The 15,017-nt window shown below is 53.4% G+C and overlaps 1 protein-coding gene and 1 long non-coding RNA gene across 3 annotated transcripts; one reads left to right on the plus strand and one right to left on the minus strand.

Annotated features, from left to right (window-relative positions):
- Positions 1-617: 617 nt before the first annotated feature.
- GUCA1A (guanylate cyclase activator 1A) lies at positions 618-8,101 on the minus strand. Its single transcript, XM_027057758.2, has 4 exons — positions 7,757-8,101; positions 2,329-2,478; positions 1,858-1,951; positions 618-1,580 (listed from the first exon to the last, which is right to left on the minus strand). Exons 1-4 carry the CDS (start codon positions 7,955-7,957, stop codon positions 1,411-1,413), a joined length of 615 nt encoding a protein of 204 aa, XP_026913559.1. The 5' UTR covers positions 7,958-8,101; the 3' UTR covers positions 618-1,410.
- Positions 6,493-12,183, plus strand: LOC128315636 (uncharacterized). Of its 2 annotated transcripts, none has more exons than XR_008298611.1 (3): positions 6,493-8,125; positions 8,366-8,471; positions 9,688-12,183. It is a non-coding gene; the product is annotated as an uncharacterized LOC128315636 (long non-coding RNA). The 2 variants fall into 2 exon arrangements; XR_008298610.1 differs by lacking the exon at positions 9,688-12,183 and having other exon boundaries at positions 6,493-7,853; positions 7,965-8,125; positions 8,366-9,192.
- The last annotated feature ends 2,834 nt before the right edge of the window (positions 12,184-15,017 follow it).

Below are 15,017 nucleotides of genomic sequence, written 5' to 3' on the forward strand. Positions count from 1 at the left end.
AAAAATAAAACTCACCTACTGAACGGCGATTTCATAGGTATGCCATTCATATAAAGTTTGTTTTAGAAACACATTTTAGGTGAAAAAGGGTTGATTAAAAAATAATAGCAACCCAAGTGGGACACAGATAAGTCTGCAAGTCATGAAGGTGGTATGTGACCGACTTGGGGAAATGTCCTAATTCTGTTCAAATACCCTCCCCCCCTCCCATCTTCAGGATGTTCCAAGAGGCAGCCACCCAGAGAAGCAGAAATGTCAACTCCCTTTTCCCCCCAGGCTGCCCATGACATTGATCTCCATCTTCTGTCCCTCCACGTCCGTGCTCAGGCCCTGGCTGACTTTCCAGCCTGGGGTGGCCCAAGTGATGGGTAGGACCCTCCCTTCCCCTCGTGGGGCTCTCCGCAAGCTGGAGCTCATTCCTCTTGCCCCTTGTTTTCTCTCTCCTACCCTTGGATTTTTACTCACTCCTTGTACTTCCCCCACACCCAGCTGATGTGAAGACGCAAAGCCCAGAAGAAAGAGCATCTTAGAAAAGATGATCACAACTGCTGCAGCCTGTGTCTCTCCCCAAGTTCTTGGACAGGTATTCCTAAAGTTGGGGTATGCAAAGAATGGGAATGGGGCCCACCTGTCCCAGACTGCCCCACTTCCCAACTGGTGTCACAGCCCTCGAGAGGGAGTTAGGTTAGACGAGGGACGGTCAGGACGCTGGCCACAGTCAATGAGTCACACAGCTGTGGCACCACCCCCCACTGCGGAGCCAGCAGGGGAAGTAAGGGTGTTGGGCAGCCTCTTCTGAATAGATACCGATTTCCTCCGGATAAATGAGGACTTTCTATAGTGCCATACCTTCTCTTAGCATGTTTTATTATAATGATGCTTAGCCTGTGAGTTCCTTGGGGGTAAGGACTACCCTTTTCTTGGCATGTCTAATATCTAGCATTCATACCAAGGAGGTGTTCAATAAATGCTTGTGGAAGGGAGGAACAATCAACGCACCACACAAGTAGGCTCCGGGGTTCCGGGGTGCGGGTTCGGTGTGTGATCGCGGCACCCACGTGGAGGCTGCGGCCACCGGGTCTGTAGGATTCCATCAGAGTCCGTGAAAGCCCAGCTCTGCGTCAGAGCTCCCCGCTCTAGAAGAGTGGGACTCGAGAGAGAAACTCGGTGGGAAAAGCTGGGCCTAGGGACGGCCCCAGGGCCGCCCAGCAGGGGGCAGTCACCACCAGCTGAGTCCTGCTCAGGGTTCAGGAACCATCCTTTCCGACTCCCACCCCGGCCCATCTGCCGCCACTGTGCACCCCAGAGGGGCGACCTGAGCTTTGAGTTCAGGAGCCTGTATCTAGTATGACAACAATGATGACCCCAGGCACCAACATGCATCCCCTCCCCAGCAGCCGGGCGGTGGGCTCAGCCTGCCGCCTCAGTCTCCCCGCCGCCGGCCCCTTCCCCCTCTTCTTCGTCCTCGCCGTTCTGGAGCCTGCGCACGATGCGGGTGAGGTCCAGGCTCCGTGTCAGCGTGTCCAGGAGCATCTGGTCCTTCTGGACGCCCTCGATGAACTCCTCCAGGGAGAGTTCCCCTGGGGCAGAGAGAAAGGGAGTCACGGGGAGGAGGTGCTCACGTCTCCCTGGCAGCGTTGTACCGGGGCCCAGAGCTGGAGTCTTGCGAGGGGGACAGAGCCAAATGCTAGGGGAAGTGGCTGCGAGGGGAGCAGGCAAAGCAGCCAGAGACCACAGTCCGGTCCAGGGGGCCCTAAAAGCCAACCCTTGTGGCTGGGGCAGGGGCGGCTGGAGGATGTGGCCTCCCTCTGCCCTCCCGCCCCTCTGCCCTGGCCGCCCCCGTCCAGGCCTCCTCACCATCCCCATTGACATCAATCTTGGAGAACACTGTATTGGTGAACTCTTCTGCACTCATGGTCGTGTCGCTGCAGGGGTTAATGGCTCGGATGGCCTGGGGAGAAAAAGAAGTGTGGGGGCCTGTCCTAGTTCTGTCTCCGCGGTACCCGAGCAACAGAGTGGGCACTAGAGGCAACGAGGGGATTTAGGAGTTTGCCTCTTGGTACAGATGGAGGAAACAGAGGCCCAGAGAGTGGATGGCACGTGCCCCGGGTCAGGCAGCTGGTCAGGGCCACAGCTGCTCCCCACCCCCACCCCCGGACCCTCAGTCCCAAGCCTGTCCCGTTGTGAGATTGCGGTTCCGCCTGCTGAAGTCCCAACTCGCCGTCCCTCGGGCTGTCAGCTCCGGGGGCGGGCCGCCCAGGGCGCGGCCCCGCCCTCGCCCCCGCCCCCGCCCCCGCCCCGGGCCCGGCCCTCTGCACCTGGAGTTACCCGGATGATGGTGAGCAGCTCGTCCCTGTCGATGCATCCGTTGCCATCGACGTCGTAGAGCTTGAAGTACCAGCGCAGCTTCTGTTCCACCTTCCCCTTGAGGACCAGGCTGAGCGCCGCCACGTACTCCATGAAGTCGATGTAGCCGTCCTGGGCGAGAGGGGCGGCCGCCTTGAGCCCGCTCCCCGGAGGCCCGAGGAGAGGCCGAGCCGCCCGCGCCCTTCCTGCCGGGGCCCGCCCCGTCTGTCCCCGACCCCTGCGCGGCCCTCCCCGCCTGCCCCAGAGGCTGCCCCGCCAGCTCCCGTAAACCAGCCCCCAGGGGGTGTCCACGGTGCTGCCGCCTCTTCACTGGCATTTCGGTGCCGGCGGTCACTGGCTGCTCCCATGTGATTCTCAAGCCTGAGCCCCTTCCAGCAGCAGGAAGGTGTGTGTAGGCGGGGGAAGAGAAAGCGAACCCCCAGGGAAAGGGGGCATGGTTCGGCTGAGTTTTTCAGAGCTGGGGAGAGGGCAGGAGGTAGATGCGGAGGCAAGGAGCACCGTTCTCAGTCTTCCCTTCATTCTTTGAACTTTACTGAGCACCTACTACGCGCTGTGATAGAGGCTTCGGAACCCAGTAAGACATGAACCGGCTCCCGATGGGAGCGCAGTGTTGGGGGTCCGGTTTGAATCCTGGCTTCACCCCTCTCAAAGCTGTGGAATCTGGGACCGAGGACCCGCTGTCTCTGTAAGTTCCTCATCTGTAATATTATAATACTACCTGCCTCTGTGGGACCGTGGAGGGATGAAACGAGTTTATGTAACTAAAGCAGGCAACACTGCCTGGCATATAGTAAGGGCTCGGTAAATGTTTGCTATTCCTGTCACTACCCTTACTGTGGTTCTTTTTACAAAGAGGTCACGATGCCATCACGATGTAATGGCAACACATCTGGACAGGACATTATGGAACAAGAACACACAACTCTGCTTGGGCAAGGGCCAGAGGAGAGGCTCGGGAGGCTTGCCCGGGAAAGGTGATGTCTTCTTGAGTGTCAGAGGGGTTGACCGTGGGAGAGGGGGGCACAAGACATGCCTGCAGGCTATTTCTCCAGGGTCCCCCCGGATTTCACAGGCCGCACCAGTGGGGTCAGGGAAGCACAGAACATAGGCCTGCCTCTGCCCATCTCACCGGCAAGCCCAGTATGGCTGGGAGAGGGAAGCCTGTGTTTTGCAGAAAGGCTGAGCATAGGACTCGGAGTGTGTGAACTTGGAATCCAGCCTCTGTTCCTCCATTTATTCACAGCCCTGACTCTGGAACCAGGAAGTTACCCAGAGGCACATTTGGGGTCAGCGGGAAGAACTCTAACAGGCATTTGCCCATGGTGGACAGGGCCAGCCTCGTGCAGTAATGAGCTCCCTGTCACTGAAAGCGAGCAAGTAGAGGCTGGAGCGCTGTTATTAAAGATGTGGCAGAGGCTGGGCAGGACGGCCTCTGAGATCTCCTGGCCCAGTGTCAGGCCTGGGCCTCAGGTGAGGCCTTGATGAGCCGGAGCTCACTGTGGAGCCCCACGGTGGGTGTCGTGATCACCGTGAACATTTGCCTGGTGCTTCTCTGGGTTGCTAGGCTTTCACATACGCCTTGGCTCATCCCATTTTTGCCCACCCCACCCCCCCAGGGGTGTCCTCAGAACAGAGCAAGCAACCCCCACCCATGCCACAATGCTCAGAGAAGCAAGCAAACAGCCAAGGAGGTTTCCCCTGGGCAAGAGGACACAGGGTGAGGATACTTCCGCTTTTCATGTTTTATCTCTCTGGATTGTGGGAAATGCTCACAATGAGCTGTACAAAATTACTTCCACAATTTTTTTGAATGGCTAAAAATAGGCAATAGAAAAGGATGGGAAAACAGTATGGAGGTTCCTCAAAAAGTTAAAAATAGAACTACCCTACAACCCAGCAATTGCACCTCTAGGTATTTACCCAAGGGATATGGGGGTGCTGATTTGAAGGGGCACATGCACCCCGATGTTTATAGCAGCGCTATCAGTAATAGCCAAGGTATGGAAAGAGCCCAAGTGTCCATCGACAGATGAACAGATAAAGAAGATGTGGTATATAAATGCAATGGAGCATTACTCGGCAATCAAAAAGAATGAAATCTTGCCATTTGCAACTACGTGGATGGACCTGGAGGGTATGACGCTAAGCGAAATTAGAGAAAGATAAATATCATATGACTTCACTCATATGTGGAATTTAAGAGACAAAACAGATGAACATTAGGGAAGGGAAACAAAAATAATATAAAAACAGGGAGGGAGATAAAACAGAAGAGACTCTTAAATACAGAGGACAAACAGAAGGATGCTGGAGGGGTTGTGGGTGGGGGGATAGGCTACATGGGTAAAGGGCATTAAGGAACACACTTGTGGGGTGTTATACGCAGGGGATGAATCACTGGAACCTACTGTTGAAATCGTTATTGCGCTATATGCTAACTAACTTGGATGTAAATTAAAAAAATAAATTAATCGATTAATTGATTAATTAAATTTAAAAAATAAAATAAACATTGGGAAAGACAAAGAAAGGTAGGGGCTCTTGTGCCAGAAAGATAATGGACATCTTAGGAGAGGTGTGGCCTTGAACAAGCACAGGGCCTCTCTGAGTCTCGGTTCCTCCCCCCGAAGCTGAATGCACACTTTTCAAGACTGTGTTTGGGGTGAGATTCAGTAATGATACTACAGTCATACTAACTTCTTTCTAGTGCCTCTCGTGCCGAGTATTTTCATTTGCTTTACTCATTTAATCTCACCACCATCCCTAGAGGTGGGATTTTTGTCCCCGTCTCCAGACGAAAGCTAAAGTTGAGAGGAGGGGTTAGACCAACAACCGATGAATGGCCAGACTTTGCCTAGAAACCGGGCCTCCTAAATCCTACCCGGCGCTCAGACGCAGGAGTGAAGATTTACATCGATTTGTGTGCACCTGCCTGAGTTCCAGGAGCGGCCAAGCCCAGGCAAAACTTTGAAGTAAGCCAAGTACCTGTTTATCCCCAGGATCACACTCCCACTCACACTGCTGCACCCCCCAGCCTCCCCCCCACCCCGGAACAGAACGCTGGGCCATAACTGCCATCTACTCAGGGGCTGGCAAACTTTATCTATAGACGACCAGATAGCAAATAGTTCAGCTTGGGCAGTATGTAAACAAGTGGGTGTGGTGCGTTCTAATAAAACCTCACTTATAAAAATAGGACCACGGGCCATCGTTTGCACACCCCTGTTTAACTTAGCGCACACTCTGGTGTCCCATCTCGTAGCCAGTCTGCTCTGTGCTCATGACAATGGGTAGGAGGCGGTATTGCCCAAAGTGTGGTTTACACCGTGGATGTATGCAAAGCCCTTTAGATGTTACAGAGATACTCTTCATTTTAATAATTATGTATTTAAATGAATGTGTATTGTAAAATACGTAATTAGCCTATTGAACTCATGATTGCTCATCGATCCATTCACTCGTATAACAAACATTTGTTCAGCCCCTACGATGGTCCAGGCACCGCTCTAGATGCTGGAGATACGGAAATGAGTCAGCCAGACAAAAATCCCCGCCCTCATGGAGCTCACACTCCAAGAGGGGAGACACAACAAACATAGTGGCCACGTGTTGTTCAGTATCAGTTGTCAGAAGATGAGGTACGCTCTGGGGGGCGGGGGAGGGAAGGTGGGACAGGAAATGCAGGGGTAGGGGCTAGTCCTGGTGAAATAGGGTTTCAATCAGGAAATCAGGGCAAGTGCCAGTGGCAAGGAGACATGTGAGCAGAGACTTGTAGCAGGGAAAGGTGTGAGCCAAGCAGAATTCTGGAGGACAAGGGTCCCGGGCATCACAAAGGCCCTGAGGCAAAGGTGTGCCCGGCTCAATCAAGGAAGTCAGGTTGGGGACAGTGGAGGTGGTGCTTGCAAAATCCAAGGTTGATGGGTTGTTCCTCCCTGGTGTCATATATGTGATTTTCGGGCGTCCCTTTGGAGATGTGTCTTGACCCAAAGGGTTTCCTTACAGGTGAGAAGCTGAGATACCTCGGTGTGTTTAGGTGTCAGGTGTTGAGGCTCAACCACTGACCCTTCTCCCTCCTGTTCAGGAATTATTCCTTCTCCTGGAGCATTGGGGGGGGGGGGGGGTGTCCAGCATGCTGATGCCATCCCTTCTGGTCTCCATGACACAAGCTCCAGTGCTCCGCTCCCCCGCGCCCCCTTCAGGAAAGCCAGTGGGCACCTTGAGGTTGGGACTCAGAGCCCATAATCTGCTTTGTCCCCTTAACCCTAAATATTAGTGAGTTTTAAATAGCCTCTGAGCCCCAGCTGTCCTTAGAAGCCCCGTCCGCAGTGATGTTTGGACCCTCCGGGCAGCGAGGGGGGCCGGGAAAGCTCTGGGCAGCCTCCCCCGGCTTGCAGTGGGCACATGGCAGGGTGACATCACCTCCTCATGCTTCCAGGTGAGCGCCGGGGCGGGGGTGGGGCCCAGCCAGGGTGGGGAGATGGGTTTGTAGCCTTGGGTTCCCCTCCCGCTGCATCTTGACTCAGTTGCTCCAAACAAACGGAAGATTTGCTCTTGGCACCAACAACTACCTTAACCCATGCTCTCAACCTCTGTGGCAGATGCAGGGCAAGGAGCAGAGCATGGGGGGTAGATCTTGGGCGCGAGGCCACCCAGCTGATGAGAGCTAAGGGCCCTAACTCACTGTACCCAGCACCCCCCCCCCCCCCAGCTGATCAGGAGTCCTGGTGATTACTCGGGGAGATGACAGTTCGACCACCGTGCAGACCTTCGGACCGACTTGAGAGAAGGTGAGCTGAGGTCATTGGGCATTTTGGAGTTGGGAGCAGTCTGGACGTCCCAGCTACCAGGCAGCCTTGTCTGTCCCCAGAGCACCGGGAGTGACCCATGTAACACGGGCCTGCCTGTGCCAGGCTGGCCAGGGCTACAGACTTATCACCCTGCTCTCTCCTCTCCCCTCCTCCTCCTCCTGCACCCCACGAGCATCCAAGGGCCTGGGCAAAAGCGCCAGGTATAGCACCCAGCACTCAGTAAGTGCCCAACAGCTGTCTTGTAAGTGTTTCCACTCGGTTTGGAGTAAACCGAGAGGAAGCCATTAGACTGGGCCTCTGGGTACACTAATCCGTGGACCCCTCTGTCTTCCCCTGGAAAAGTGAGGGCACGGACAGGCTCTGGTTCGTTTCTGAACCCCCAGTGCCTGATCACAGTAGGTGCTCAGTGAACATTAGATCCACGGACTCCCTAACACAGCCCCAGATACACAGAGAAGCGCGCCCCCTCCTCCGGGAGACGCCACTGTTCTGGCACCTGCTCCTCGCAGCCCCGCACTGGCCAGGCCTCCCGGGGCGGCCCTCCAGCGCCCACCCACCCCACCCCAGGCCTCCCTGCTCACTTTGTTGAAGTCAAAGGTCTCAAACATCTGCTCCACATACTGGCTGGTGGACGGGCTCAGGTTCTTGAGGCCGAAGAACTGGCGGAACTCGTAGAGGGTGAGCTGGCCGGAGGGGCACTCGGTCATGAACTTCTTGTACCACTGGTGGCACTCGGTGCTGCTCAGCTCCTCCACCGACTTACCATCCATCACGTTGCCCATCTCCCAGGCCCCACCTGTGGCCGGCGCCCAAGGTGGATGGATCCTGCTCCCCGCTGCCCCTGCACAAGGGAGGCTCGGCTTTCTAACAGCAGGCCCTCCTCGCTCACAGCCCGGAGTGGTCCAGAGCTGAGCAAAGAAGATCTGACGAATCAGACAGCACAGGAGGAGGTGAGCAGAGAGACAAAGGTAATGGGGGGCTGTGCAACCCCACGGCCAAGTGCAGGAGGAGCCAGAGAAGTGGTGTTAAGTCCCCACTAAACCCTTGCGGCCAATGGGGACTGCTCCTAGGAAAGAAGAGTGAAAATAGAACAAAGCTTAGGGAAGCAGAGGCCCAGGATTACAGCCTTGAGCTGATAGGTGAGAGGATTTTCTTACCCGTTTTGTAATCTCGTTATCCCTTCTTACCAGGGCCGAATAGGTGGCTGTTCTGATCCTGTGACCTCCATTCCCTTCTTCTCCTGTTTTCAGTGGGCTCTCAATGTTTTTGGTTCCTGCCCTCCGACATGGAATTGAGGTACGTCTGAGATAGAGCTGGTGCCTCTTCCAGAGCTGGACCAACTGTGGGCTTTTGACAGGACTGCTGTGTACGGTTATACATACTGTGCACTGCACTTGACCATCACAACTGAGGGCTTCCAGTCACACCGTGGGTAGTTAATGTATAAGCATGCCTGAATCATGCAGAGTTTGTGGGCTTCCAAGACGAGTCCTGAGTAGCTAGAGGGAACCCCCTTCTCCATTAAAGTGTACAAGTTCATGTAGCCATGCATACACACACACTCACTGGTCCTCTTCTGACCACATTCTTACATTCCCAGAGACTGTATCTCTCTCATCCCAGGAGGCTTGAATTCAACCTTCCATCTGACTCCACACCTGACACCATCAGCTCCCACGGGCATGGGGATAGGGGACGTTGAGCGTGTGCCTTATGGCCTGGGGTGTGTGTGTGTGTGTGTGTGTGTGTGTGTGTGTGAGGGCACCACCACACAGGTGCATGGTGAACTGCTACAGCTGATCCTGGAAAGTTCCTAGACCAAGCCTAGGGGCCTGTCGGTGACAAAGGTTGTCCCTGTCACACGACACTGCTGTGTACATGATACGTGTAACTAAAAGGAAACAACCAAAATGTGAACAGGGCTCTTTCTGGGTCATGACATCACCAGCGATAGTATAATCTTTGCTTTTTTTTTAATGTTTATTTATTTTTGAGAGAGAGGAAGACAGCATGAGCATGGGAGGAGCAGAGCATCGGAAGCAGGCTCCGAGCTGTCAGCATAGAGCCCGAGGCGGGGCTCGAACTCACGAACCGTGAGATCATGACCCGAGCCAAAGTCTGATGCTTAACCGACTGGGCCACCCAGGCGCCCCTAATCTTTGCTTTTTAAAACTTATCTGTATTTTTTAAATGATTCACAATGAACACATACTGCTCACAAAAAACAGAGGTCAGCTGTTTTTGAACAAGAAACCAAAGAAGACTGCTTTGCTTCTCCTCTACCTAAAGAGGTGAATGCAGGGCACACTGGGCAAGTGGCCGCTGGGGGCCGCCTGGCACATGGCTTGGATATGGGGCCAGAGAAGCTCCTCCGGTGAACTTGGGGCCCAGGCTCACGTCCTTGTCTTCGGAGTCCTCTCGGCTTTGGGGTTTGGACTGAAGGAGTCGAGGGTGAGGTGGCAGCTTATCTTTCCAACGCTCCCGGTTTATATCCTCCCCACTCTTCCTACAGACACACCCTCCTCCGAGAACCTTTCCGAATCTCAGCAGAATTCATTTTTCTTGCCTCGGCGCACCGATGGTTTGCTGATGTGTTATAATAGCTTTCTAGGCTGCTTAAACACTACCACAGAGTCCGTAGCTTCAAACTCTACACGTTTAGGGGCGCCTGGGGGGCTCAGTCGTTAAGCGTCTGACTTCGGCTCAGGTCATGATCTCATGGTTCGTGGGTTTGAGCCCTGTGCCAGGCTCTGTGCTGACAGCTCGGAGCCTGGAGCCGGCTTCGGATTCTGTGTCTCCCTCTCTCTCTGCCCCTCCCCCGCTCACACTCTGCCTCTCTAGCTCAAAAATAAACATTTTTAAAAATTAAGAAAAAATCCTACATGTTTATTATCACACAGTTTCTGTGGGCCAGGAGTCTGGCTCTGTGCTGGCTTTCACTGGGTCCTCTGCCCCAGGTCCCAAAGGGCTGTGATCATGGTGTCATCTGGGGTGCGTTCACATCTGGAGGCTTGACCGGGGAAGAATCCACTTCTGCCTCATTCAGCGTGTTGGCAGAATTCATTTCCTGGGTATAGGACTGAGGGCCCTGGCTTCTTGCTAGACATTATCTGGAGCCCACTCTCGGTTACTAGAGGCTGTCTGCAGTTTCTAGGACTTTCCAAAGTTCCTTATTACACAGGCTCCTCAGTGTGGCTGCTTATTTCATCAAGCCGGCAAGGAGAATCTCTCTCCAATCTGCTAAAATGGAAGCTTATATTGTGTAACTAACCAAGGAAATGCCATCCTGTTACCTTTGCCACACTCCGTGGGTTAGTGGTGAGTCACAGATCTCAGCCACGCTCAGAGGAGGATTGTGCCAAGGCGGGTACAGCAGGAGGTGGAAGTCATAGGGGTCACCACATCTAGGACAATGTTCACCGTTCTTTATTATTATTATTATTATTATTATTAAACATTTATTTATTTTTGAGAGACAAAGACAGACAGAGCAAGAGTAGAGGAGGGGCAGAGAGAGGGAGACACAGAATCGGAAGCAGACTCCAGGCTCCGAGCTGTCAGCACAGAGCCCGACGCGGGGCTCTCACTTACGGGACTCGATCTCACGAACTGTGAGATCATGACCTAAGCTGAAGTCGGACACTTAACTGACTGAGCCACCCAGACGCCCCAACAATGTTCACACTTCTATTTATAACATACATGAGGTTCATTGATTTCTCAAATTATACGCAGCTGTTTATTGTCAGCCTGTCGTCAGGAACTCGGGGTGGAGGCCTCTGTGTTATTCATCTCGCGCACCCTCCCAGCACCTAGTGCCAACGATTCCACATGGTCATGCGCTGGTTATCCCGTTGGCCCCATCCCCACCCATTCTCCACCTTCCTCTGTGTGCTCTGAGTGCCAGGAGGCTGACCCCTGTGGACTGGATCACTCGGGCTCCCCGGGGCCTCTGGCTTCTGGCAGGTCATCCCCTGGGAAGCAGTGGAAGGAGACTGGCTAGTAGGAAAAGAGAAGAGTCTGGGCGTTTGCTCCCCACCCTCCCTGCTGGGTCGTAGTTTGAGCCCTGATTCCTTCTACCCTCAGCCACAGCTCCCACGAAAGCCTTCTCTCAGCTGCGGTGACAAAGCCACCTCCCTGTACCTCTCAGGCTTAGAAGTAGGAAGGGCTTGCCTCTGTGGCCACTCTCTGGCCATGTCACCAGCCCTCAACTGTGCCCACTTCTCTGTAAACATGCTCCTCAGTACCTTTGTGAAGGTAACACTTGACTGACGGACTTGAGCCCAATAAAACACTGAGTGCGGGGCGCCTGGGTGACCCAGTCTGTTAAGCGTCTGACTTCGGCTCAGGTCATGATCTCACGGTTCATGGGTTCGAGCCCCACATCAGGCTCTGTGCTGACAGCTCGGAACCCGGAGCCTGCTTCGGATTCTGTGTCTCCCTCTCTTTCTGCCCCTCCCCAACTTGTGTGCTCTCTCGCTCTCTCTCAAAAATAAAAACATTTAAAAAATTAAAAAATAAATAAAACACTGAGTGAGTGAATGCGTACATGCATGACCGAAGGAAGAATTCAGTAAGGCTAGAGTAGGGTGGAGCTGTCATCCAATGTCTACTGTGTTCAAGGCAGCACGCTAAGCTTGTGGAATCGGCTTACAATAGCCCTGTGGGGGTGGTATTATTTCCACGTGACACGAGAGGAAGTGGGGACAGAAAAGTCATTGTGAGGTCCACAGAAATTCAAAGTGGTGGTACCAGAGTTTTCTACCTCATCACCAGGCTTTTGGCTTAAGCCTTTAAATCTCGAGGGTCCAGCTGGAGGGCCCCTCGAGCCCCTACTCCAGCATCTTCCCTGTGGCCCTTCTGCCTGGAAAATTCCAGCGACGGTGAGCTCAATCCCTTTGGAGGTGGCCCAGACCCAGGATGGGAATGGAACCCCCCAGCCTCCCAATCCCAGAGCCCAGCTTCTCCCTCTTCCATGGCCTCTCTCAGTCTTGCTCTCCATTCTTCTCCCAGACATGGATGGCCAAGTCAGAGAGGGTTGGGATCCACACCAAGAAAGGTATGGAGGAAGTGGGTGGACAGCTCGTGTGGTGGGACACGTCAGAGAGAGGCCGTGTGGCTTCCCCAGGCTGCTCTGTCTGCAGGAATCCCTCCTGGGATAGATCGCCATATACCAGCGTGAGAGGATCTACCTGGCTGAACGGTACCGAGGAGAGGGAGCGTGTGGGGCAGGTGTGCAGAGGTGGAAGCTAGGCTGGGAAGAGATGCGAGGGGCAGCAATCCCAGGCCCGACTGGTTCCCCTCCAGAGCTGCCCGACCCCCACTCTCCACCTCCGCAGAAACAGAACGGAGCTCTGAGTGCCAGGTCTTTGCCTCCTGGGACTATCCCACCCACACCGATGCGGGACTTGGGCCAGCTTCTTTAAAGGTTCCTGGAAGCTTCCATCAAGGCTGCTCTACCAAGGTGAACCTCAAGGGGGAGACCATTCTCCAAGGGAGAGGAGAAGGTGTCAGTTGGGGGAGTGAAAATGCCGGGCCCCCAACCCCACCCCCACCCCTCCCCGCAAGGTTCTCAGGTCTGGGAGGGCAGAGATGGTTGCAGCCTAAGGACCCAGTCTTCGGATGTTCAGCAAGGGTCTGTTGGATGATTGACTGGACATGGAACTTTTAGTTACACATACACTGAAAAATTTATCTCTGCTTTTCAAAATCCAGCTAAAATGGCAATAACGTTTTTTATTTTTATTTTTATTTTTTAGTGTTTATTTATTTTTGAGAGCGAAAAACAGAGTGTGAGTAGGGGAGGGGCAGAGAGAGAGGGACACAGAATCCGAAGCAGGCTCCAGGCTCTGAGCCATCAGCACAGAGCCCGCCGCGGGGCTCGAACCCACGGACCATGAGATCATGACCTGAGCCGAAGTCAAGACACTTAACCAACTGAGCTACCCAGGCGCCCCACAATAACATTTTTTAAGCCCACCAGTCCACAGAGACAAAGAGAAAGAAGGAAATAGGTGAGAGGTTCTAATAAAATTTTGGACAACAGAGGGCAGATGGACGACTGTAACTGTCTCAGCGCAGGAAGTGGAAACCCAAACACTCTGAAAGAGGAGGGTGTGGAGGATGGTACAGACGTGATGCCTATGCCTGCCACAGAACTGTGGAGGCTCAGACATGGGGCAGAAGGTGCCCTACAGAGTGGGGTGCAGGACAGGGGGCAGAAATAGGACGGGTGGAAAGCCTGTGTAAGGAGCCACGCGCTCCCCAGATGCCCTACCACACCTATCTCCTGCCTCTGGCTGGAGGTTATTCTGGACATTTGGACTGGAGGGCCCCAAGGAGAGAGAAGGGTCATTCTAGAAGCCGGGAGTGAAGGGAAAGTCTGCAAAGGAAGAGACCCCCCCAGCTCTTTCCCATGCTGGCTCCTCAAACACTGACAATCAGGTACAGATGCCAAATGGCCGACCTCCAGCCCAGGATCGCCAGGCAATTGAGGAAAGCCTCTGACTTTATTTTATTTTTTAAAGTTTATTTAGGTGCACCTGGGTGACTCCGTCAGTTAAGCGTCTGACTGTTCATTTCGGCTCAGGTCATGATCTCACGTGTTCATGAGTTTGAGCCCCGCGTGGGGGTCTCTGCTGACAGCATGGACCCTTCTTGGAATTCCTCTCTCTCTCTCTCTCTCTGCCCCTCCCCTGCTCTCTCTCTCAAAATAAATAAAATTTTTTATTAATAAAAAAATTAATTAAAAAATAATATATTCTGAATATATAAATATATAATATAAATAATATATAAAATATATTTTGATATTTTAAATTAATTTTTTATTAATAAAAAATTTTATTTATTTATTTTGAGAGAGAGAGCAGGGGAGGGGCAGAGAGAGAGAGAGAGAGAGGAATTCCAAGAAGGGTCCATGCTGTCAGCAGAGACCCCCACGCGGGGCTCAAACTCATGAACACGTGAGATCATGACCTGAGCCAAAGTCAAGAATCAGATGCTCAACCGACTGAGCCACCCAGGTGCCCCCAAAACCTCTGGCTTTTGGTTTTTTTTTTAATTTTTTTTTTTTACATTTATTTATTTTTGAGAGACAGAGAGAGGGGCGCCTGGGTGGCGCAGTCGGTTAAGCTTCTGACTTCAGCCAGGTCACGATCTCGCGGTCCGTGAGTTCGAGCCCCGCGTCGGGCTCTGGGCTGATGGCTCAGAGCCTGGAGCCTGTTTCTGATTCTGTGTCTCCCTCTCTCTCTGCCCCTCCCCCGTTCATGCTCTGTCTCTCTCTGTCCCAAAAATAAATGTTGAGAGACAGAGAGAGACAGTGTGAACAGGGGAGGGGCAGAGAGAGAGGGAGACACAGAATCCAAAGCAGGCTCCAGGCTCTGAGCTGTCAGCACAGAGCCCATGTGGGGCTCGAACCCATGAACCCTGAGATCATGACCTGAGCTGAAGTCGGATACTTAATCGACTGAGCCACCCAGGTGCCCCGCCTCTGGCTTTTGAAAGAGAGCCTCCAACAACAACAACAACAACAAACAGAAAAACCTAGACTCTATCTTGTGACACAACCTTTAGGAGGGCTCATGTCCCTCCTCCCTACTCACCATCTTCTTTTCAGAGAAAGGCGTCCGAGGAAGCGTGGCCAGTGCACTGGCTGCTTGTCTGGGTCTCCAGACATCCTGTCCCTCCATCCCAAGCCAACCCCAGACACTTAGGCTCCAAAAGTATGCTCCACTGAATACCCCACCCCAGCTAGAATGAGCTGTGAGTCCTAGAAATGGAACCAGCTGGATCCACCTAGTGGTGTGATGGCAGATATTTAACAATGAGCTCTCTGGAAAG

This window comes from Acinonyx jubatus, chromosome B2 (assembly GCF_027475565.1).
Source record: "Acinonyx jubatus isolate Ajub_Pintada_27869175 chromosome B2, VMU_Ajub_asm_v1.0, whole genome shotgun sequence".
Classification (NCBI taxonomy): Eukaryota; Metazoa; Chordata; class Mammalia; order Carnivora; family Felidae; genus Acinonyx; species Acinonyx jubatus.